The sequence below is a fragment of the Acomys russatus genome, chromosome 25 (assembly GCF_903995435.1).
Source record: "Acomys russatus chromosome 25, mAcoRus1.1, whole genome shotgun sequence".
Classification (NCBI taxonomy): domain Eukaryota; kingdom Metazoa; phylum Chordata; class Mammalia; order Rodentia; family Muridae; genus Acomys; species Acomys russatus.
This window is the reverse complement of record NC_067161.1, coordinates 31,411,360-31,436,391: the sequence shown is the minus strand read 5'-3', so window position 1 is coordinate 31,436,391 and position 25,032 is coordinate 31,411,360. Positions and strand designations below refer to the sequence as shown.

The 25,032-nt window shown below is 48.4% G+C and overlaps 2 protein-coding genes across 3 annotated transcripts in view; both read right to left on the bottom strand.

Annotated features, from left to right (window-relative positions):
- Window positions 1–8,271, bottom strand: part of Tbc1d9b (TBC1 domain family member 9B) — a 40,046-nt gene extending 31,775 nt beyond the window's left edge. The window contains exons 1-2 of one of the 2 annotated variants that reach the window (XM_051168449.1): window positions 8,104–8,271; window positions 3,535–3,645 (exon numbers count right to left, since the gene is read on the bottom strand). In XM_051168449.1, the coding sequence (XP_051024406.1) occupies window positions 3,535–3,645; window positions 8,104–8,221 (229 nt within the window). In that variant the 5' untranslated portion in view covers window positions 8,222–8,271. The remainder of the gene's footprint in view (window positions 1–3,534; window positions 3,646–8,103) is intronic. The other variant, XM_051168448.1, reaches the window with a different exon arrangement.
- Window positions 8,272–18,311: 10,040 nt separating this feature from the next.
- The window catches only part of Rnf130 (ring finger protein 130), a 103,532-nt gene continuing 96,811 nt past the window's right edge, over window positions 18,312–25,032 (bottom strand). Inside the window, 1 exon segment of the mRNA XM_051168201.1 lies at window positions 18,312–18,433. Coding sequence (XP_051024158.1) covers window positions 18,324–18,433 — 110 coding nt within the window. The 3' untranslated portion in view covers window positions 18,312–18,323.

Genomic DNA, 25,032 nt, shown 5'->3' with positions numbered 1-25,032 from the left:
TCTAACCAGTGAACCATCTCTCTCTCCCTCTCCACCCCCGCACTCCCCCACTGCTCTCCCTCTCCCTCCCCACCCCCGTGCCCCCGCACTGGCACGAGCACGCTCTCTTGCGCTCGCGCTCTCTCTCTCTCTCTCTCTCTCTCTCTCTCTCCAGGGTTTCTCTGTGTATCCTTGACTTGATTGTCCTGGACTCACTTTGTAGACCAGGCTGGCCTCGAACTCACAGCAATCCACCTGCCTCTGCCTCCCAAGTGCTGGGACTAAAGGCGTGCGCCACTGCCACCCGGCCACTGAACCATCTCTCTAGCCCTCAGGACCATAGTCTTTTATGAGCACATTCCCAGCAACCTTAGGTGGATGAAGCTGCCATTCTGTCTGTCTGCATCTGTTTGTATTTTAATTACAAATGTTTATATATACATCTCTTAGTTTAAAATAACTCCCTCATCATTTAATATGAAGGACACAAACTGCAGCATGTCTATCACGTACTGGGAATAAGACGAATGCAGTAGCTACATTATTGAGCGTCACTCCTGTGCACTGCAGAGCTGTGCACAGACCTCACTTCATGTCTTCTAGGACACTTCAGAGATACTTTACAGTATGAAGCTGAGGCCCAGGGAGGTTCAGTTAAGTTATCCGAAGCCACCTAGCAAGGAAGGGATGAAATCAGAGTGTCAGCCCGGGATGCCTGGAGTGGGACATCCAGGTCAAGCCCAGAAGAGGAGGAGGAAGAGTGGGAGGTGGAGGTGTGGGTCTGAGGAACCTGGAGAAGTGAGGACTCAACAGGGCAGAAGAGACACTATGCACGGAAGCCAGCAGAGGGCGGGTGGGAAAACCACAGACACCGCAGGGCTGTTGCTGGACACCAAGGCATGGCTGGGGAGGAGTCGGGGGATGGAAGTGGGCAGACCCTACACATCATCTGAATACCAAGGTGAGAGACTGGGACTCACTGGGCAGGTTCCAGCAGCACAACTGGTGTTGGCAAGCTGCTTCTGAGACAAGAGCCCAGACAGTTGGGGAGGTAGGCACAGGCAAGGCTAGGGCAGGGATGGCATCCGGCCACTGAAGGGGTTACCATCTCATCCTTCCCCACTCTCTTCTGCCCTACCCTGGGGCCACACTTGCTGCCATGGCCCTTTTCTGAATGCTCCCTGAGAAAGGACACACTGAGGCAGAGAAGATGCTCTTCAGGGCTCATGCTAAGTAGCCTGTTGGGTGGGTGAGCGCTCTAGGTGTGCAAGCTGGAAGACCTGACGGTGATCCGATGAAGCCCTGTAAAGTGCTGGGTTTGACGGCGGCGGCGTGCATCTGTAATCCTAGCACTACTTCAGAGAGGTGGGAGGCAGAGACAGGAAAATCACCTGGAAGCTCCTGTGTGCACATGCATGCATGCACACTAAATTATTTTTTAAAAGTAAGGCTCCCAGACCCCACTGGGATAGATCACACCATAAAGAGAACCCCTAGCTTCTTCTTCTTTTTTAAAGATTTATTTATTATGTATACAGCATTCTCCCTGCAGGCCAGAAGAGATGGTTGTGAGCCACCATGTGGTTGCTGGGAATTGAACTCATGACCTTTGGAAGAGCAGTCAGTGTTCTTAACCTCTGAGCCATCTCTCCAACCCCCACCCCTAGCTTCTTAGTACCTACTGTGGGTCTGAACACCAGGAGATCTGGGGTCTGGCTGACTTTCTCTACTCGGCTTTGGGCCCACCGACCCCTCTAAGTTTACTTGCTCACACAGACACAGGTCACTGCTGTTAAAGGTGCCAGGGGGGAGGGATACAACACCTGCGGCAGAGGGTCTATTTCCAGGTTGCCACCCGCCTGTCCTTTTAAACCCTTGACTGGCTAGCCTCCCCAAGCTGAAGCTAGGTCTGCTTATAAGGGCTACACTCTCTCCCCATCTCCAGCTGAGGGATCATCCCAGTGTCTCACACATGCTGGGCGAGTGCTACACCACTCAGCCGCACTTCCAGTCCTTTACATCACTTCATTTGTTTGGTGTTATTTTATATTCATTTTCGGCTTTTTCAGACTGGGTTTCTTTGTGTACCCCTGGAAGTACGGGGACTCTGTAGACCAGGCTGGCCTGAAACTCAAGAGATCTGCCTGCCTTTGTATCCCCAATGCTGGGATTAAAGGTGTAGGTCGACACCATCACCTGGCTTTTATCTTAATTTTTGGAAGCAAGGTCTCACGTCGCCCAGGCTGGCTTTGAACTAGCTACGGGACCAAGGATGACAGAATTCCTGATCCTCCTTCCTGAACCTCTCAAGTGCTGGGATTATAGGTGTGCATCGCCATGCTGGTGTATATGGTGCTAGGGACCCAATGCACCCCGCCAAGCTATGCCCTTAGCTCCTATTTATTTATTTTGAGGTAGACGCTTGCTAAGTCACCCAAGGTGGTCTCAAATTCATGATCCATATACCTGAGCCTGAGATTATATACAGGTGTGTACCACCACAGGTGGCTGAGGTCCACAAACTCTACAGACTTGTCATCTTTTCCCAGGCCACCAAGGAATACCAGGATCCTGCAGGTTGGTAATGGCATGGCTTGTAACCAGGCTTGTCATCAGAGGGATCTGCTGATATGGGTGCTTTGGGCCTGAACTGCAACTCTGTAATGCTAGACAGGTTACTTGACTGCTCTGGGCCATGGTTTTTCTCATCTTCAAAATAGAGAGGACTGAAGTACCCATGAGGAGGTTCAGGTAAGCACCTGCCACTCAGGAAGTGCTGTCTGAAAGCTGAAGCCACTTCAGCCTGACCACCCCCCTGCTCCGGTGTAGGTGGGCTACACAGCAGCTACAGTAGACTCCAGTCACTCAGGGTGGGCATATGCGGCAAGGTCCCTCAAACACCGAGTTAAGAGTCTGCTCAACCATCTTCCCAGGGCAAATGCAAGCAAGGTGGATGTCCCAATGTCCCTCAACCTGTCAATATATGACTTTCTCTTGGGTGCTTTTTCTACTTAAAGATGCTTTGCATTGAATTGGACGGACAGCGCTGGGGTTCATTCCTGAGCAAGCGTCCCTCGAGGCCCTCTTCCTGTTAGGGGCATCCCAGTGTCCCTGCACCCAAGAGAGGAGGTAGCTCTCTAGCACTCTCTATGGGGCCGCCCTCACCAGTGAAGTCAACAGAGCGGAAAGACATGCAAAGACCGAAAGGACCTTGTTTGCAGTAGAGAGCCGAATAAGAAGGCCAAGAGTACGGGCGTGGTGGCGCACGCCTTTAATCCCAGCACTTGGGAGAGAGGCAGGCAGATCGCTGTGAGTTAGTTCCAGGCCAGCCCAGTCTACCCTCATTATGTGCATTATACGCAATGGGCCTACGAGGTCCAAATGTGTCATCCTAGAGACAAGGGGATGAGAGAACATGGGTTCAGGCCTAAGCCCCCGGAGCTCTCCTACCTCCCTTAAGGGACACTGTGGGTTTCTTGGCAGACATCCACCTCATCAAGAATGCAGGTTTCCTGTCCCCGCCCCCAGCATGACCTCATGATTCAGAGCACTTACCACATGCCACCGTCCAGTAGACCTGTGAGTCCTGGGTCTGGTGCAGGATGCGGTAAGGGGCCACGCGGGCGCTGGAGTCCAGCACCACATCCAGGGTGCCCACGAGAAGACCTGTGGGCAGGGCAGAGAGAGGTGGAAGATGAGAGCCCTGGGCCAAGCCTGGCCTGAGATAGTTCATATAGCACCATGTCAGGAAGGCCTGGCGTATGCAGGCTTCCTGCCAGGTGCTCTCAAAACTTCTGATCCTGCTTCTTCTGGAAGCATCTGTTTATTTGCCTGGCTCAGACTTACTTGCTGTAGAGGACTTTTGACACAGGCCCTAATTATGAAGGCTTAGCTGGCTTGGAACTTGCTAAGTAGATCAGGCTGGCCTTGAACTCAGAGAGATCTGACTGCCTCTGTTTCCTGCGTGCTGGGGGTAAAGGTTTGTGTCATCAGGCCCAGCTGCAATAGATGTGTAACGGGACTCAAATCTCAAACAATTCTGGGAGGCTCTTTTGCAGAAAAATACAACTTAGGTTTATTTATATAGAGACACGGTCTCAGGACTCCCAGGCTAGCCTCAAACTCAGTAGCAAGGGATGACTTTGAATTGATCCTCCCACTGTAGCCTCCCTAGCGCTGGCACTCTACCTATGTGCCATTATGCCTGACTCATGTGGTGATGGGCACGGAGCACGGGCTTTTGTGCATGTTAGCCAAGCACTCTACCAACTGACTTGCACTCTCAGCCCCCAAATTAGGTTTTAATACAAACATCTCGTGCGTGCGTGCGTGTGTGCATGCATGCGTGCGTATCAAACCCAGTGTTTATATGTTAGGCAGGCATCTTAGCACCGACCTACACCCCCAGCTAAATATTTTATTCAAAGTGAGAAAATGTTACAACAAAGAAAATACCACAGTGCTATTTTTGTTTTTGTTTTTTTTTTTTTAAGTCAAGATGTGTGTCATCCAGGCCAGCCTTAAACTCATGATCCTCTGGCTTCATGAGGTGGGGTCAGCATTCTTGGCTTACACAATTTATCTTTTATAATTATTTACTGCATAGTGGCACCTAGGAGGTCAGAGGACAGCTTTCAGGAGTTGGCTTTCTCCTTCCACCATGGGATCTGGGGACTGAACTCATGCCTCCAGGTTTGTGTGGCAAGCCCTTGTACCCTCCAAGCCATCTTACTGGCCCAACACTATCTTCTAAGTAACTGTCAGATATATCTCTTCAGACTGTCCCCCAGAGTGAGGATATTGTAACACCTTCCTTATCAAACCCAGGAAGGCAACAAAGAATTTTTTTTTCTTTAATCCCAGCACTCGGGAGGCAGAGGCAGGCGGATCGCTGTGAGTTCTAGGCCAGCCTGGTCTACAAAGTGAGTCCAGGATGGCCAAGGCTACACAGAGAGACCCTGTCTCGAAACCCCCCCCCCCAAAAAAAGAATTTTTTTTTCTGCACATGGCATCACACATTGCAATTCTGGAAAGCTTGCGTAGGGGCAGCCTTCAGAGTCAGGGCTGAACAGGACAAGGAAACATTTTTTAGAATCATTAGATTTTGAAAAACAGTTTGTTTGTTGTTTTTTTTTAACTGAAACATTTTAGGGCATCTCAAGTTCTTCTTAGCACGTACGTTCGCTCTGGCCTGATGACACACTTTGCAGCAGCACTCTTTGTCAACACCATCACTTCCTGGCAAATCGGCAGGAAACTCCTATCTTCCACCACTGTCCGCCTTATCCACTGTTTTTGATCATTTACACAAAGAAGTCATCGAAAACCCTGCCTGCTGTTCCTGTTTGAAATGTATTCCTTCCTTTCCAAGGAAGGGTGAGATCTGAAAATAGGCTGCTGCTGTTGTCTTCTTGGCACACGGAAACAATTTCTACTTGTTTTGTTATTCGCCTTTAATACTTTTTGCTCACCTACCATTTTTTATCTGAGCCCTCGTCATCTTTAATAAATGCCGTGAGTAGTTGGAAAATAGGTGCATCCAGATAAATGATTTCTCATATGTTTTACTAAAATGTTAAAAAAAAAAAAAAAGTCATTTTTAAATTGCAGTTAGGGATCTGGGGAGATGGCTCGGTTGGTAAAATGCCCACCACACCAGCAGGAGATCTGAGTTTGGCGTCCCAGCACCCACAGAAAGATGGGCATGGCAACTTGTATCTGTAACTTTAGTGCTGGGAGCAGAGTGGAGCCAGCTCCCTGGAGTTCACTGGCCAGAAAACGTCTCAAAACACAAGGTGGAGAGTTCCAGAAGGCACTGGTGTCCGCTTCTGGCCTCAGCACACACATGTGTGGGTTCCTGCGTGCATATGTGCATCCACAAACGTACACGCAAAAATACACAGGCAATTAAGTGGTGCACGCCTTTAACCTCAAAACACAGGAAGCAGAAGCAGGCTGATCTCTGTGAGTTTAAGACTAGCCTGGTTAAAAAAACAAACAAACAACAACAACAACAACAAAAAACCTAGCCTGGTCTATGTAACAAGTTCTAGGCCTGCCAAAGCTAAATAATGAGACCATCTCAAAAACAAAAGAAAAAGGCACACTTGGGCCTACTATCATTTGGAGTCAACTTTTTGTTCTTTTTTTTTTTTTTCTTTCTTTCTTTCTTTTCCCCTAAGACAGGGTTTCTCTGTGTAGCCTTGGCTGTCCTGGACTTGCTTTGTAGACCAGGATGGACTTGAACTCACAGAGATCCACCTGCCTCTGCCTCCCTGAGCGATGGGATTACAGGTAGGGCCCTAGCTGGAGTAAACTTTCTTTTTTCTTTCTTTCTTTCTCCCCCCCCCCCAAGACAGGGTTTCTCTGTGTAGCCTTGGCTGTCCTGGACTCGCTGTGTAGACGAGGCTGTCCTCGAACTCAGCAATCTGCCTGCCTCTGCCTCCTGAGTGCTGGGATTAAAGGTGTGTGCCATCACGCCTAGTTGGAGTAAACTTTTCAGTGTTCATGTTGGTTTTTCTTTTGGTCTTGGGGAACATTCTTTTACAGTCTGCATAACTACTGTCATGGCCACACTGCAGGGCCTGAACCCCTTTTAACCTGTTGGCTGCCACCTCATATCCAATCTTAATAAGAAGCCTAGGCTGGCAGATTATTAATTTCTTATTTATTTCCTTCTTGGTTTTTTTGAGACAGGGTTTCTCTGTGCAGCCCTGGCTATCCTGGAACTCACTCTGTAGACCAGGCTGGCCTCTACCTCAAAGATCTACCTGCCTCTGCCTCCCGTGCGCCACCATGGCTGGCTTATTTTATTATTTTTTTTAAGTGTGTGGGCACTATGGCTGCATGTGTGTCTATGTACCATGTTTGTGTCTGGTGCTCATGAAGGCCTGAAGAGGGGACTGGATCCTCTACAACCTGAGTTACAGATGGTTATGAGCCACCACGTGGGTGCTGGGATTTGAACCTGGGTCCTGAGCCACTTCTCCAACCCAGGCTGGCCAGTTTTGAAGAGGCTTGAGTAACCCTCTCAGGGAGAAAGTGCTCAGGAAGCAATGGTGGCACAAGGGCTATGGCAGGCTGCACAAACCTGGCTCGACAGGACTTGGGAGAGTCTGGAAGCTCAGCCTTGGAGGAGGACACAGAATGGTATAACAAAAGGGACTTGTCACTCGGTGCCCCATGTTCCTCAGTGCCTCACGGTAGCTTCCAAGGCTGGTCATTGGGCTGCCCAGGATGGCTGCCACCTAACTCTCAATAAACATTGGGTCCTGGAAGGTGTAGCCCTATCCAGTAATCCCCAGGCCCTTTGGGAAGGCGCCTGACTGTGGAGGAGTGGCTCATAAGAGGCCGGCAGCTGAGGCCACCTATGAGAAGCCTACAACTGCATCTGGCAGGACTGTCAGCTGCCGAACTGAAAATCAGGGCATTTCGCAGAAAAGTCACTTTATAAATAGGAAGAGCTGGCACCCAGAAGGGGCCCACTGCTGGAGTCTGCTGCAGGGCTGTAGCGCTTGACCGACCCTGGACTACAAGGGGCTTTGAACAAATCCTGCTCAGGAGAGTCCCACAATCCCACATGTCACACAAAGTCAGAGGCACCCACTCCAGCTGCTTCTGTGTGAGTGGTGATGCCCAAACACCCACAAGGCATCGTGGGTAGCTGGGAGGACACTTCACATACTGATAAATATGCAAAAAAAGTCTTGGTCGGGAGCTCTGGTGGCATCAAGTGAGAAGCCTGAGGAAGGGGAGCAGAGGTCAGGGCATCTTTGCTCTTCACAAAGAGGCAATTCGTCAATGAATTGGGAGTAAAGAAGGGGGCAAAGGAAAATGTGTGCTTATGCCACTTGGTCCCTCAGAGGCAGCTGGAGAAACTGAGGCAGAGGGCGAGCTGGGGGAGGGAGAGGAAGACCCTGATGGCTTCTAGGGGCTAAGTCCCTCTGCAGGAGTGTGCATCCGTGCCGGCGGAGGCCACTGCGGCTCTCCCCCTGCCGCCCGTCCCAGGACGGTCCACCCCGCCTGTCTTCCGACCCCGGGCGCCGCTGCGCGTGCCCGTGGGTCACGTCCAGCTGCCCCGCCAGGCCTGGTGCGCACAGGCCCGGCCGCCCGCGCCCCGCTCACCCGTGAGACCGCCGCCCTTGCCATGGCCTCGGCGCCGCTGCAGCACGAAGAAGGGGTTGGCGCGCTCCGTCACCCATAGCGCGTTGGCCACCAGCACCTCCTCCGGCCCGAGCCACATCGCGCGGCCGCTCGCACTGGGGCAGAGCCCGCGAGGCGGAAGCGCGCGCCGCCGTCGCTGCGCCCGAGTACAGCCGAGCGGAGCCGAGAGGCCGGGGCGGGGTCGAGACGCCGGCCCGGAGGGTGGCTCCCCCTGGCGGCCGCGCTTGCTCTCCGTGCGGTCCTCCTCCGCCTCTTCTCACTGCGCAGTCCCGCCCAACCCTGACCGCGCTGTCCGGTTTGTGGAGGGTCGCATGCTCTCCTCCTACTGTGCAGCCCAAGCGAGCTAATGTCGAAAAGAGCGACTGGAGTAGGATTACCAGCTCCTGGCCAGCCTCGGAATTTTGACGCTTAAGTCTAACTGGACTCAATAGCCCAGTTGTCAGGAAGCTTTGAGACAATGGTGTCCTTAGAAATAAGTGCACTCACCCCATCTGACAGATGGATTGGGGTGGTCTTGAGGCTGGGGTCACAGATGGGCACATTTTTGCATAAACCGGCTACTGGAGTGCAGAGCCCTGCTCTTCCCTTTCCTGGCCTGAAGACGGCAGCCGCGCACAGTACAAATCCACCTTCAGATCCCAGCCCAGGGCTTCTACAACTGAGCCATGAAGCAAAGTTAGCAACTGTGGGCTATATGAACTAGAGCCCGCTGAAGCAATTAGGATCAAGACAGTTTCTGACTCAAAGGTGCTCTTGGCTCTGCCTGGGACAACAGGTGTGAACCACATTTATTTTGGTAAAGGCTAGGGAGGCAGACGTACGAGGTGTGTCCCATGTCACCTGCATGTGGCAGGAGAGTGAAATGAGAGGAAGCTGATTCATTCTGGGAGGTGTGAGCTAGTTTGAGGGGTTTTCTTTGGAACGGAGTCTCTAATATTTCTGTAATTCAGGCTAGCCTTAAACTCTCTGTGTAGCTGTGTGTAGCTCTTTGATCCGTCTGCCTCCACCGTCCTCATCACTAGGGTTACAGGCGGGTACCACCAGGCCTGGCCCATGGGGCGCTGGGGAAGTAACCGAGAACTTCATTCCAGTGCACAGCAGGCAGACAAACACTCTGACCTGAATCCACACAGCCCCTTGAGTTGGGTTCTGTCATTGGCATTCAATGGTGTGGCAGATGTAATGGGTGGCAGCCAGAGTGAACTACAGCCTCCTGAAACGCAGCTTGTGACTCAGTCAGCTTTCAAGGTATGGAGAATGGCTTCCCCTAAGACTTTAAAGTACAACATACTCAGGTTATCCTGACAGTACCCAGCAGTCAGTCAGTCGGCCTGGTTGTCCATCATATTCCTACGTGGGGGAATGTGTATGAGATCCATGGATGAGATCATAACTAAACTCATCACCTTGTACATACTAGATTTGTAGTCCAGCACAATAATGTGTTCTAATAACAAACTATGAAAGAGGATTTTGGGAGCCTAAATCGATGCCTCTGTGCTCTTTGGAGACTTCTACACTCAAGATTTTGGAAGTAAGCCAGGAATCGTAGTATACACCTTTGCCCCAGGACTCGGGAGGCAGAGGCAGGTGGATCTCTGTAAATTTGAGACCAGCCTGGTCTACATAGCAAGTTCCAGGACAAACAGGGCTGCAAAGAGAGGGGGGAGAGGGGGAAGAGAGAGAGAGAGAAAGAGAGAGAGAGAGAGAGGAAATATCTATATCTCAAAAAGAATTTGGAAGTAGGGAGTTGGAGAAACGGCCTAATCCCAGCATTTGGGAGGCAGAGGCAGGCAGATCGTTGTGAGTTCGAGGCCAGTCTGGTCTACAAAGTGAGCCCAAGACAGCCAAGGCTACACAGTCGATGGACATTTCAGTCTCCTGGCTGATAATGATTATCCTGGCTAATATTATTGTGATAATAATGCTATCATCAGCACTGTGTACAGCTTTGATGTGTGTTTAAATACATGACATATTTGTGTGCAGGTGTGCATGGCCATGCACATGTGTGCGGAAGTTGGACAAGGGACTGAGTTTCTCCGCCATCACTTCCTACCCACTTTGTTGAGGCAAGGGTCTTCCCTCGAATCTGGTATCCGAACTCCAGTCCCTAAGAGCAGCAAATGTTCTTACTGCTGAGCCATCTCTCAGGCACCTGTGCACAAGTTTGGATGAAAGTGCTTTTAATTCTTTTGGGTATGATGAGAACCAATAAGATAATATTAAGAATTAAGAGGGCTGGAGAGACGGCTCAGTGGGTAAGAGCACATAATGGCTCACAACCATCTTTACTGGAACCTGATGCCCTCTTCTGGCATGTATACATGTAGATAAACACTCTTATGTAAAATAAATAAAATAGTAAAAAAAAAAAAAAAAAAAAAAATTCAAGGCCTGCCTGGTCTACAAAGTGAGTCCAGGACAGCCAAGGCTACTCAGAGAAACCCTGTCTCAAAACACCAAAAAAAAAAAAAAAAAAAAAAAAAAAAAAAAAAAAAAAAAAAGAAAAGAAAAAAGAGCCTTACTCTTCTTTCTCTCTGGGTGTCTGTCTCTTTCTCTGTGTCTGTCTGTCTGTCTCTCTCCCTGACTGTCCTGGAACTCTGTGTGGACCAGGCTGGTCTTGAACTCACAGAGATCCACTTGTCTCTGCTTTCTGAGTACAGGGATTAAAGGTGTGCACCACCACACCCAGCCTTGACTTTTTTTTTTTTTTAACTTAAAAGAATGTTTAGATTTTGCTTATTTTTATGTGTATGGTGTTTTGCCTGCATGTATGTCTGTGCACCACGTGAGTGCCTGGTACCTTCAGAGGCCAGAAGAGGAAGTAGGATCCCCTGTTGGGGGATGGTCTGATGTATTTTGACTGCTTGCTGTCTCTGTGACCCATCTTTTGCTTAATAAAAAGCTATCCCACCTGGGCAGGGCAAAGGACATGGTGGGGCTAGAAGAGAGAGGAATTCTGGGAAGAAGACTGCCCTGAGGAGAAAGGAGAAAGACCTGAGGAGGAGAAGGCCACCGTGGGTTAGATGGAGGCTCCATGTTGGCATGCATGGAGATTCAGCCCAAATGAAGAACGTTAACAAGTATTTGGGATTATGGATGGGAGGTAGCATGATAGAAGTTACTGGAAGCAGATGGCATGGGATTGAGGCAGGGATCCCATGCCTGCCCCACTATGGGAAGTAGTTTAGAGGATTAATGTCTGCCCTGCCCCAGGTTAACTAAGACTATTTTAAAATATAACAAGTGTCAGTGTCTTAATTGATTGCTAGCCAGGCATACTGATCATACTGATAATTTAAAAAACAATAATCCCTTGAAACTGGGAGAGCAGCCAGTGCTTTTCACCACTGAGCTGGCTCCCTGGGCTTGCGAGCCAGGCTTCTGAGCAACCACCAGATAAAGCAGCTATACTTATGTGCAACTCTGACACTGTCAGAGTTCAAGTTTGCCTTGGCCCCACACCTGTCTAGCCGTTTCTGGAGCATGTGAAGTGGTTTCATTCTGGCTTGGATTTGCATCTCCTACCATCTCCCCTTTAGCCAGTTTGTGCTTTTTGTCACCTGCAACCAGTATTCCACGAGACACAAACAGCTTTTTCAATAGAGTTTTATTGAAACGGTTATATTAGCAAACTCCACACATACAGGTGTACACTATGGCATAGAGGTACATGCCTGACAATTTCATTACTGATTTATACTTACATCAACCATGTGGGGAGTTGTGCTGCCCATTTCCAGGGGTTGACAGCTCTGACTGTCAAGAAATCAGCTTACACTGTGCTTGCCGTTGTCTGCGTTCTTGTCAGTAACCCCTACAGAGAGTCCCAAGTTAAGCTAACGGGCAATTTTGCTTCTTGAATACTTGATGTGTGCTCTTTTTGGCACAAACTATCCACTGGTGAAAGAAATTCAAATGCATAGTTTCCCTCTTATCCCTTGAGGTGCCCCACCTTGCCATCTGCCTGAGGCGTATTCTGAGCTTCCTTACCCCAAGTTACCTGTGCTTAGGTTAGAAAAATAGTTTTGTATGCCATTCACTGCAGTGTGCATAGTCAGCAGGATCCTGGGGTGAGTGGGGCTCTTTGAATAACCCAGATATGAAAGGGGTGACTTCCGTGTTTCCTATGAGTGTAAAAGACACATGGGGGTCTGGAGTTTGAACTGGTTTCTCTCCTTCTAGAGGGGCAGCATATGACTACGAGACAATGGTTTCTCCACCCCACACCCATATCTCTTCCCAGGTTGGACTCTACTGTTTCTGTAAACAACACTGGTCCAGTTTCCTTGGATGAGGTATGGCCACTCAAAAGTCCATCTCACTCCCCATGCTAGGCTGACGATACAAGATTCTACCCCAAGCACCAGACAAGAGAGCTGTCTTCTAGCTGGGTCAGCAAGCCAGCCAGGGCTGCTAAGGAGGGGACATGTGTCAGTGTGGCTGCCTCTAAAAGGTTTCAGTGTAGAATGAGGCCATTTCTGGTGACTGAGGCATAAAGCGTGGGTGGCAGTTGGCAGGTGCAGCTTGCTTACCTGAAGGGAAAAATATGGCTTGTAATGTCACATTTTACCCAACCCTTTCACATTTTTTTTAGAACAAATATCTTGGTTCGTTGCCTTCCAGTCATTAGAAAGGTCCTTTAATATCATAATGTAAATACATTTAGACTTAGTTGTGGATAAAGGGTAATTCCAAAAGCAGGTCAGACTTCATGTTCTGTTGGGTTAAAACTGTAAAAATGTAGCTCAGTACAATGTTAACTGTCGCCAATGGGTCGAATCAGGGAGGGGGTTTGTGGGTGGCCAACATGTCCCTTCCCCTGCGCGCACCTGGCCAGCAAGTGGAGTTGAGGAGACTGGAGGGAAACATCAGCATCAAATATTCTGGGGACACTGGAAGGTGAAGGAGTGGAGGGTCCATGACAGGAGGGGTGTACAATGATGTTGGTAGCTCGGCCTTTCCTCAGGAGGGGAACGAGGGCAGTTTGCTGAGTGGGGACTCCATCTTCAGCTTTCGCCATGGGCCAATGCTTCCGAGAAAGATCATTCATTTTAGGCTGTGAGGTGGTGTCTCAGCCTCCTCACACCTGTCCCAAAGAGTCAATAGGAAGAAGCTGGGCGATCCTCGGGCGGAGGCCAAATTACTCTGCCCACAATGAATCCTCCTGAAAGGTCAATATGTGGGTTGCACAAAGTTCAAAGGTTATTCTGTCCTTTGCCACACCTTTTTTCTTCCTTCCTCAAGTTAGAGTAGAGAAAGCAGGAAAAACAAATTGTCTTAAGCCTAGGAGGACTGCAGGAGGACAATCAAGGGGACAGACAGCCCCCCACAGGCCCATTTTAGGGCCCTCAGAACCATGTCTGTAATGTAGAAATGTCATTCTTTTAGCAGCTGAGGCTGACAGCTCCCTCTGCCTCTGCAGTCACTACAGGCCGGTGGGGTCACAGTTCTGGAAAACACAGGTGACTGCTTTTATCCCAGGCCTGCTGGGGCCCGCCTGGCCTGTCTTCATCAAAGGTCGGTTTTCTGGGATCACCCATAAAGAAGAGGGCAAGCTATGAACCCTGCTAGAGCCCTAAGGGGTTCCTTGACTGTAAGGGGGTCTCCTGACCACAAACTTCAGCCCTGATGTGCAGGCTCCAGGAGGCTGATGTGACCTGTGAGTACTGTGATCTGCAGAGGGCCAAGGGGCCAGCCAGTCAGAGGCAAGGAGTCTGCAAGAGCAGCTTACCCCTCTGCTTTGCTTTTCCTGCTGTTTCCAGGGACCGACCACCAGGCAAGCAGAGTCCTGTGCTACAGGTATTGGCATCTTGGTCCTCTCCCGACACCCTTTCTGGTCTTTTCCTGGCCCCACAATACTTCAGCCTGTAAGACACTGCCAGTGTAGCAGTGATATCAACCATACCCAAGCATCTTAAACACTCCCCCCTTTTCCAGACAGGTTAACTGGAAGGGCTGTGCTCATGTTTTGGGATGATGCACTTATAGAGGCCAAACAAAGCAAAACTCCTTCTTCTGTATGCACTGCCCTCTCCCATCTGGATCTGGGCAGAAAGGCATGTGTTTCAAGCTGCGTCAGGACGGTCCCCTTAGTCTCACCTCCTTACACTTCCTTAGAGAGGGACAAAGGTTGCGTTTAAGTGCACAGACCTCCCATTCTGAACACTGGAGAGTGAGAGCAGGCAGGTCCACCTTTCTTGAATGGGGAAGTCATGTGCAATCACTTTTATACATTTTATACATTTTTATACTCAGCCTTTTCTGGGTGCTGTACATCTCGAGCAATCTTCCCTAGGCCAGTTTCTCTCTGGCTGACACCATCACTAGAGTTGAGGGTCCACCTCTGCCAGGGTGAGCCTGTGTGCCTAGGGCATCTGCCTCTGCACAGGGTTGGGGAGGGGAAGATGCAGAGCCTGCCAGGGACTGTGATCATGTAGAGATGATGTCAGGGCTGGGTTTTATGGGCTCTTTTGAGCCCCACTAATATTCACCCAATCACTGAGATTAGAAATCTGGCTTCTACTTCTGTCTCACAACCCCCCTTGTTTTCCTATGTGTAGTCAGTTCAGTCCGGGGTCCCTTGGTCCCAGGCCAACCGCTAGCATGCCAGCCCCCTGCAGGGCCCATCTGCACTCTGCCTCTCATACAGCTTGCAGCTCACAGTGTTATTTTCCTAAACAGGCTCAGGAACTTCTCCTGCCCCCAAAGGAGAGATGCCAGCTTTAGCCCAAGGCGCTTGCCTTACCCCTGTTCCTCCTCATGGCCCTTTACCCAGACTCAGCAGGCATCACTGCTGCCCCCTGCACCTATGCCCTGGGTACTGTCTCTTCAAGCCAACATGCCAGTTTTCAGGACAAATATGCTTGACCACTGAGATGCACCCCAGCCCCCTAAGCCTTCATGACTGCTCCACCTTAACTTCAAGTGCACAAGTCAGACACACAGTGAGAACTTCATACGAAGTCTGTCAACAGGCTAGGCATGGTGGCACATGCCTTTAAAACCAGCACTAGAGAGGCAGGGGTAGGTGGATCTGTGAGTTCTGGTCTACAGAGTGAGTTCTGGAACAGCCAGGGCTACACAGGGGAAACCCTGTCTTGAAAAACCAAAAAAAGAAAAAACACAAAACAAAAGGCTGTTGACAAAATTAACTCTGTGGTCTTGCCTTTCCCTTCTAAATGGCCACAGTTTTAAATTTGGCAATTTCCTTTCCTGACACTTATGAGCCGTGACTTCTTGTCAGGAGGCCTCCTGATGTGAAATCAGTCTTGTTTTCTTGTACAGAATGAGGTCCCCAACAGCAAAGGCTAACAGCAGAAGAACGTGTGGGTTTGGTGTCATTTAGTGAGTAGAGCAGTGAAAACCTGGATGTGAGGGGTAACAAAACCAGGGAGGCTTCTAAGGCCTTAGGATATGGCAATTAGTAATCTGTTGTTTATGCCTTTCTGACCTCATCTTCTGGCATTCGGTGCTGTCATGCATGGGGCAGAGGGGAAGCACAAGCTTGCGCTCATGAAGGAGTGGCATGCAGGGATGTGCCTTATAGATGTTCCTCCGAGGGAACGGCAAGAGGAGCCAGGAGATGGGAGGCTGATTCAAAAGCCGGGCTTAGTGGGCCTTGGGAGGAGTTTGAAACTGTGCATGGTAGAGCCTGTTTTCCTAAGAGGGGAGCAAAGATGGGGCCATGGATGGACATACTCATTACTTCTGGAGACCCTCGGAGAACTTACACCTGGATGTCCAGGTCAGCCAGCTCTCCTTTCTCCCTGAAGTAACAGGACCAGAGTGGCCCCTCCTCAAGGGAGCTAAGAATCTCAAAAGCTTAAGCCTTTGCAGGCCATTTTGCAGCGAATGCTGCCTGTGGCTGTGGATCCTGAGGGGCATGTGTTCAGTGATATATGCCAGGAATGGTCCTGCACCCAGCTCCACCTGGGGACCAGGGTGGCATCATGGGGCATCCCCTTGTCATAGCTCTTGCTAGGAAGCAGTTATCCTTTGTTCTCCCAAAGCATGTGCCTTGAACAAAGAAGCCAGTGTCCTTCCGGACAAAGACGGGGCACATTCTGGAGCTGAGGTGAAGATGGCCCCAATTTTCAGGAAAGGGGGTCAACCTGGCATCTGGAGCTCTATTCTGAGTAAATCCCTTCATAAGAGCTGCCTCCTTGGTTGTTTACAATGGACACGTGCCCCAGAATTTCCAGGGATTCAAACACACAGTCTCGGTAGATTTTAGAGGACTCAATTTAAATCTGCCCCTGCCCCCCCAAGTAATTCCAGTCCTTTTTTTAGTAAACTGTCTAGAGTGGAAATTAATGTATGTGCCTCTCAACTAAGACACTTGAGACCTGGAAAAAAAAAAGATTGACTGGGATCTGAGTTTTGGTTATGAAGAAGACAAGGCCAAGCTACAGACAACACAGCAATTGCAGCATCTTTCTGGTCTGCACACCAAACACGTCCACCTAAGCCTTGACCCTGCAGTCTCATCGCCTGTTGAAATGCTCTGCTGAGAACCTGTCTTTCAGAATGGTAATAATCTATTGAAACTTTATAAAAAATATTTTTATAGTACAAAGACTATAAAAAAGAAAGACAAAAGCCCTTGGTAAGCAGTAAAGAGCAAAAGCAGTTACGACCTTAGAGGTCAGCCCTGTTCCAGCCTCAAAGTAGTCAAGCAAAGTGGGGCTCACCCTGCCGCCATATTCTTACAGGCTATCCATGCTCAGGTTCTCTGTGGGTCTGTTTCAGGCACAGGGGCATCTGAGGGAATCTTAGTGACATGAAACAGGATGCTATGAAAGAGAAGAAGCCACATATGTGATGATGGCATGTGTGTGCCTCAAACTCATGGACCCATAGAACCAATAAAACTGACAGGGTGGGAGCCTTCCCCTCTGCCTGCTCTGTTCTCTCTCTCTCTCTCTCTTTCTCTCTCTCTCTCTCTCTCACACACACACACACACACACACACACACACACAGACACACTGGAGCTGCATTCTCCTAACAAGGGTCTGGACACCTTCACAGCCCTGGTAAGAAGCAGGCTGACCATGGCACAACCTTCTGCAGAAAACAGGTAGTTTGCTGATCCTGGTCCCACACTGCAGGTCACAAGTTTCTCATATGTTAGCTTGATGTCATTCCAGGAGCGTGGGAAGAACACATACGTCTCCAGTGTCCACCATGCTCTTACAGCGTCCTCTAGTCCTACAGCCAGTACTCCAGTGTTTCTTCATGTCAGTGTTGAGGCTGGTAGATGGCACTGGATTGGACAATCAAGACGGAAGCTGTCCCCCATTTGGTATTTAATAGTAGGATGTTGGTTTGCACGTCCCAATGAAACATTCAAAACCATCTGGTGTTGATGACTGTTAACCTTGTCCCCGGTAGTCATTGTGCTAGGCTCCTCCTGGTGCCACCTCCCCATATATACCTCAGACAGCGGAGATAGATGCCTTCCATGTCTAGTGTCTATGCAAATACTTGTCATCTTACGTCATGGTCGTCACAGATGCTGGAAAGCGACAAAGCAGATGACTGATGCCATGAGAGTGGACTCTGGTCCCATGCCTATGTCCCTCAAGCTCTGGAGCGACAACAGGTGGTCAGAGTTTCAGAGGGGGAAAGGGCAAGGAAGCTTCTCTTAAAGGACTCCTTGTGGGTAGAGGCCTTTTACCAGGAAATACAGTGAGGGGCGGGACAGAGGGAAGCAGGCCGAGCAGCCATGACTTGTACTCTGCACTGGTGGGACTTTTTATCTGCAAGCTTTCTTGTGCATGTGAGGACCACAAACTGTATTATACAAAACCCCAACGCCATCCTGACACAGAACAGCTTGTGACTATTTGGGGACACGGACACACTTGGCAACAAACGCACCATTAACCCCTGGCCCCACCTCTTCTCTGGTAACAGCAAGGCTCAAGAGGTGCCCATGCTCAGTGGTAGGCTCTGGGTGGGTGTTCAGTACCATGAGGCTCACCTGGGCAATAACGCTGTCTTCAAACCTCACCTTGGGGGAACTCTGCCGTTCAACCCTGAACTCCAACTTTGCGCCCAGAGGCACTGCCATTCTTCCAAAACGGACGATGACAGAGGAATACAAAATAAGAAAGGTGACCATAAATCAAATCTCAAAAGGAGAGGACCCCCAGGAGCCCATTTAAAAAAAAATCAGGTTTTGTTCTCATCGTACATGTCCAAAGAAGGTTCGATTGTGGAGAATTCACTTTCGTACACCAGGCTACGAGGCGACAGGGAGTTCCGGTGAAAGAAGTGGCCACCTGAAGAAGGGACAAGAAAAACAGACTTAGTGTGGCCTTAGCCTGGGTCCGCAGGGCTTTGGAGGGGGATGCTGACCGGCTTTGAAGCACCCCATTTTCTCAAGGGTTTCCTTTGTTGTGGCCTCCTATCACTAGATTGAAAACAATGTAAGCATTATGTCTCTCAGGGCTGGGGCTGGAATGCAGGGCCTCTGAAATGCTGGACCAGCCCTACTCCATGGTGCTGCCTCTGTACCTTGCAAGCATGACTGACTGACCTTTTTTTTTGTTGTCATTGTTTTTTTGTTTTGGTTTTTGGTTTTTTTGAGACAGGGTTTCTCTGTGTATCCTTGGCTGTCCTGGACTTGCATTGTAGGCCAGGCTGGCCTCGAACTCACAGCGATCCGCCTGCCTCTGCCTCTGGCTTTCATGGGCGTGGCACACGTGGTATACCTACATATATACAATCACTCATATGCATAAACCAAAAGTAAATGCATGCTTTAAAAGTCCTTTCAAGGGCTGGAGAGATGGCTCAGTGGTTAAGAGCACTGACTGCTCTTCCGGAGGATGTGGGTTCAATTCCCAGCATCCACATGACAGCTCACAACCATCTGTAACTCCAAGATCTGACACTCTCACACAGACAGGCATGCAGGCAAAACACCAGTGCACATAAAATAAAAATAAATAAATTTTAAAAAATAGATCTTTCAAAATATGTACGTTCCTGTTAGGATCCCTGGAACTCGTCACTTCAGAACAAAAGCTGCCTGACACTCTGGAAAAGACAAATCTGAGGACTTCTCAGGGACACAATCATATGAAGAAGCACTCCAGCAGCTGGGAAGACCTGGGAATGCCAGGTGGTGAGCTCTGAGGATCTTACAACACATATGCTAAAAGCATTTGTTGCCAAGCCTGAGGACTCAGCTTGGCTATCTAGGACCCACATGGCAGAAGCAGAAAACTGATGCCTGTAAGTTGTCCTCAGAACTCTGCACATGTGTTATGGCAGTCATGTGCACGACGAACACACAGGCTAAGTCAAATGTAATAAAACAAAAAAAAAAATTTTTTTTTTTTTTCGAGACAAGGTTTCTCTATGTAGCTTTGGCTGTCCTGGACTCATTTTATAGACCAGGCTGGCCTCAAACTCACATCAATCCACCTGCCTCTGCCTCCCGAATGCTGGGATTAAAGGCGTGCGCCACCACGCCTGGCCTGTAATACAGCAAATTTTAAAATGAAAGTTTTAACTTAGGGTTCAACAGGCAGTAGTGCTCTCGAGACTCAGGGCTCTAGTTCCACGAACACAATCTACACACAAAAAACTCTGAGTGTAATCCCAACCCTGGGAAGGCAGAGATAAGAGATCCTGGGGCTCCCTGGCCAGCCTGTCTAGCCTAACAATTGACTTTCCGGTCAAAGGAACGACCCTGCTCTAACAAGGTGGATGGCTAGTAAGGAACACCACCACTCTGACCTTTGGCCTCCTAATACACTCTCCTGCACATCTGCCCACACATGCAAGCACCCCACACAACTGAAAAAGTATTAATATATATTAAGGCTATACCTTTACACGGTTTGGTTAATTACTAACTAAATCTAAGGTTTTGTTTCTGTTTTTTTTTTTCTTTTTCTTTTTCAAGTCAGTGTTTTTGAGTGTATTCATGGCTGTCCTGGAAATTGCTCTGTAGGCTGGGCTGGACTCCAACTCAGAGATCCACCTTCCTCTGCCTCCCAATTGCTGGGTTCCCGGCCTGGGTTCCAGCTGATCTCAGGCAGGACCTCTCCCTACTCCATACCAGGGACTGAGCTGAGGGCCTAAGTGAAGGCTCTATCCCAGTCACTTCTTGTCTTTGAGACAGGGCCTAATTACGGTTTCCAGGGAGGCCTTGAATTTGCACTCCCCCTGCCGGAACCTCCTCAGCAGCTGAGAGGACCAGCTGGCACCATATGTTCTAAAGGGAGCAATCTCCAACTTCATTTTTTCACAGTGTGTAATTTTTAGTGACTCTTGTAGAACTTGTGCTTTAAATAACATACCTTTTTCTCTTAAAAAAAAAAAAAAAACTTATTTTGAGCCACATGTGGTGGTGCATGCCTCTAATCCCAGCACTCAGGAGGCAGAGGCAGGTGGATCGCTGTGAGTTCGAGGCCAGCCTGGTCTACAAAGGGAGTCCAGGACAGCCAAGGCTGCACAGAGAAACCCTGTCTTGAAAAGCCAAAACCAAACCAAAACAAAACAAAACAAAAGACCACACAACTTATTTTGTGTGGGCATTGGGGGTGGTGCTTGCATGCCACTCAGCCAGAGTAGAGATCAGAAGACAGCTTCCAGGAGTGGATTCCACCAAGTGGGTCCTAGGAATTGAAATCCAGGTCATCCAGCTTGGTGCCAGGTGCCTGTACCTCTGCGTCATCTTACCAGCCCAAAGGTACTGACTTTGAGACTCAAACTCTTTCACTCATAGACTTTATTGAATTCCCACCAAGGAACTTTAGGATTATTTTTTCTATCTCTATCCCCTCCCCCTCCCACAAACAGTTATTTTTTGATAGTTTAACACATCCAGTGCTCATATTATTTGACTGTTTGCGCTGCTCAGAACTAAGCCACATTCCTGTTTTCTTTTCTGCATTGCCCTGTTTTGTTGCTGTGACTTTATTAAGGTAAGACGGAAGTCAAGTAAAATGAACATTAGTAAAACTTACAACTTGGAGAGTTTCTGTAGGGGGTAGAGATATGGCTCAGCGATTACCTCAATCATGCGGACCAGAGTTCAGATCCCAGCACCCACACAACAAGCCAGGCTTCCCCTAACACCTGTAACTCCAGTGCCAAGGGGATGGATGCTCTCTTCTGGCCTGTGTCTGCACAAACATCCTCACCAGCACACATTGGCATAGACTCCCTCACACACACAGAAATAAAACAAATAAAAAAAACCAAAACAGAGGTCTTACACATATGCCTACCAACCTAGCTAGATATAGAACATGAACATATCCTTCATGGGTTTTGTTTGTTTGTTTGTTTATTTTTCTGAAACAGGATTAAAGGCATGTGCCACCGCGCCTGGCACATGAACATGTCCTATACATGCCAAAGTGTCCCGAAATCTTTTAGCAATCCCTTCCTCTCTTCCCATCCTACTCCTATCATCATGGCAACAAGTTGCCTTGCATCCTTCTAGAATGTTGAATCACTGAAAGTTGCTATGAATGTTTACACACAAGCTATGTGTGAATATATGATTTGATGTCTCTTGGGTTAAACACCTAGGAGTGGAACACTTGGGTAGATCTATGCTTAACTTATTATTATTATCATTATATTATTATTATTATTATTATTATTATTATTATTATTATTATTATTATTATTATTATTATTATTATTATTATTATTATATTTTTTAGGTTTTTCAAGACAGAGTTTCTCTGTGTAACAGTCCCGGCAGTCCTGGACTTGCTTTTGTAGACCAGGCTGGCTTCGAACTCACAGCGATCTTCCTGCCTCTGCCTCCTGAGTGCTAGGATTACAGGCGTGCACCACTACGCCCGGCTTATGCTTAACTTTTTAAGGGGCTCCCAGGTTGTTTTATGCAAAGTGGTTGTGCTGTTTTATGGCACTTTGAGGGGTGTGTGAAAATGCCGGTGCCTCTCCACAATGATGTGTCAGTCTTTTTTTTTTTGTTTTTTGAGACAGGGTTTCTCTGTATAGCCCTTACTGTCCTGGACTCGCTTTGTAGACCAGGCTGGCCTTGAACTCACAGCGATCCTCCTGCCTCTGCCTCCCGAGTGCTGGGATTAAAGGCGCGCGCCACCACTGCCCGGCGATGTGTCAGTCTTTTAAATCTTAGTCTTTCTGTAGAGGAATTTTAATCCAGCAACATGGCTACTCTGGCTGGAATACAGACATTCCCTTAGGACACACGTTTAATCCCAAACAATGAAGGTAAAGTTAGTTTATGGAAGGAAGCATCTATGTTTGAAAGGAATGCGTGATGAATGAGAGAAAGATTTGACAGAATAGGATATGTCCAACTCTCACGAGAAGAGGACAGGGAGATGAGTGAAGATGGAGCAGTGCAGAGAGAGAGAGGGGGGGGGGAGAGAGAGAGAGAGGGAGAGAGAGAGAGAGAGAGAGAGAGAGAGAGAGAGAGAGAGACAGACAGACAGAGAGAGAGAAGGTAGTTTTACTGGGACAGTTGTACAGAGACAGGATGTAGAGAGAAGGCGGCGGGGGGTCAAGGAAGGAGGGAGGACAAGCTAGACACAGGTGAAGACAGAATGAGCCAGAAGATTAGAACATATTGCCAAAGTTAGTATGTGGCCAAGCAGAGCAATTCAGTCAGAAGCTGAGAGAAGCCAGTCTGAATCAGTCAACTTGGAGAAGAGTTTGAGCTGGAACAGCTGAGTTAAGCCAGCCAGCCAGAGTCCGGAAAGACAGAAAGAACTAGAAATGGTGAGCTTATTTAGCACTAAGCCTAAGAGGATGAAAACATTCTAGGCCTAGATAATACTGTACTGAGGCTAGAAGCTTCCAAGACTAGGCCTAGGATAGCGACAGAGGCAGTAAACCTTGAAGACAACAATTACCACAGGCGAATAAAAGCAACTTTTACATCCTTTTAGAGTTAAGTGATATCTTTTTGAAATGTTTTTTCTCCCTTATTTTGTTCCTCCCTCCCTTCCTTTTAGACAGTCTCGGGTAGCCGAAGCTGGCTTGGAACTTGCTGTGTAGCTGAGGTAGCCAGAACTCTGCTTACACCTATCAAGTACTGGGATGAGAGGCACCACCCCACCCAGCTCTCTCCTCTTAGTTTTGTTTATTTTACTTTTTTTTCCCAAGACAGGGTTTCTCTGTGTAGCCTTGGCTGTCCTGGACTCGCTTTGTAGACCACACCGGCCTCAAACTCACAGCGATCCACCTGCCTGTGCCTCCCGAGTGCTGGGATTAAAGGCGTGTGCCACCACACTCAGCTTTTCTCCTCTTAGTTTTTAAGATTCTGTTTTCATTTTGTGCGTGTGAGTGTTTTGCTTGCATGTATGTATGTGGATAATGTATGTGCCTGGTATCCATGGAGGTCAAAGGCACCAGATCCTCTGGAATTGCAGTTACAGATGGCTCTGAGTTGCCATGTGGATGCCATGAACCAAACCAAACCTGTGTCCTCCGTAGGAGCAGCAAGTGCTTTGAGCTGCTGGGTCATCTTTCTAGTTCCTCTCCTTGTAGCTTTAATTCGCCCTTTGCAAATGTCAGGCATCTTTTCATGCTTTTGTCAGCAATTCTATCTCTTTTGGTGGGTAAATGCTGGGTCTGGAACACAGGGTACTGTGTACAGTAGACCAGGGCTCCACCATGGAACCACTCCTCAGATCATCTTCTTCGTTACAGGGTCTCTCTGTGTAGCCTTGGCTGTTCTGGACTCACTTTGTAGACCAGGCTGGCCTCAAAACTCACAGAGATCCACCTGCCTCTGCCTCTGCCTCTTGAGTGCTGGGATTAAAGGTGTGGGCCACTATGTCCAGTCTTTTTTCTTTTTTTACTGTGAGTCCGAGACCAACCTGGTCTATAAAGTGAATTCAAGCCAACCAAGGCTACACAGAGAAACCCTGTCTCGAAAAACCAGGAAAAAAAAGTATTTTCAAAACATTTTGATGAATAGCTTGGATCTTGATGTGTTTTGTTTTAATAGTTCAAAAAACAAAAGCAGATGGCTCACGCCTTTAAAGAACCCTAGCACTTGACAGGCATGGTGGTGCACGACTTTAATCCCAATACTCAGGAGGGAGAGGCAGGTGGATCTCTGTGAATTCAAGGCCAACCTGGTCTACAAAGTGAGTCCAGGACAGCCAGAACCACACAGAAAAATCTTGTCTCAAAAATCCAAAACAAAATTTGTATTTTAAAAACCAGGATAAATTCAAACATGCTCGCTGTTTGTACAAAGTAGCCCTCTGAGAGTCAGATTGTTGAGACCTGCTTTAACTTTTTACATAACTACAGCCCTCTGTTGAGACTTACTTTAGTTTTTAGCGTAACTGTAGGTCCTCTGCTAATTCCTGCTTTTGTCATTAGTATAGCTGAAGGCATTTTATCTTTAGTCTCCATTTTGACCATAATGTGAAATTGAGTTCAAATGCTAAGGCTCTGCTTTTGCTTTTAATTCAATACTTGCTGCTTAGAATGAGACAGTGGATGATAAGTGCATCTCCTGCTTGAGTTACAGATAAACGTAAAGTCCCCAAAAGCTCCCCTACCCTAAATCCCAGCCAATCAGCTTAAAATGCTTTGTCTAGCTACCTAGATACAATGTACCTGGAGGAAAATTGATTCTTCCTGCTTGGTTATGGTATTTTCCTTTAAAAACTCACTCTGAGACAGGGCAGTGGTGGCGCATGCCTTCAATCCCAGCACTCGGGAGGCAGAGGCAGGAGGATCGCTGTGAGTTCAAGGTCAGCCTGGTCTACAAAGTGAGTCCAGGACAGCCAAGGCTACACAGAGAAACCCTGTCTCAAAACAAAAACAAAAACAAAACAAAAAAACCAAACTCACTCTGAGAACAGCTCAGCTTCACAATCTTGGTACCTGAATCCAGACTGTG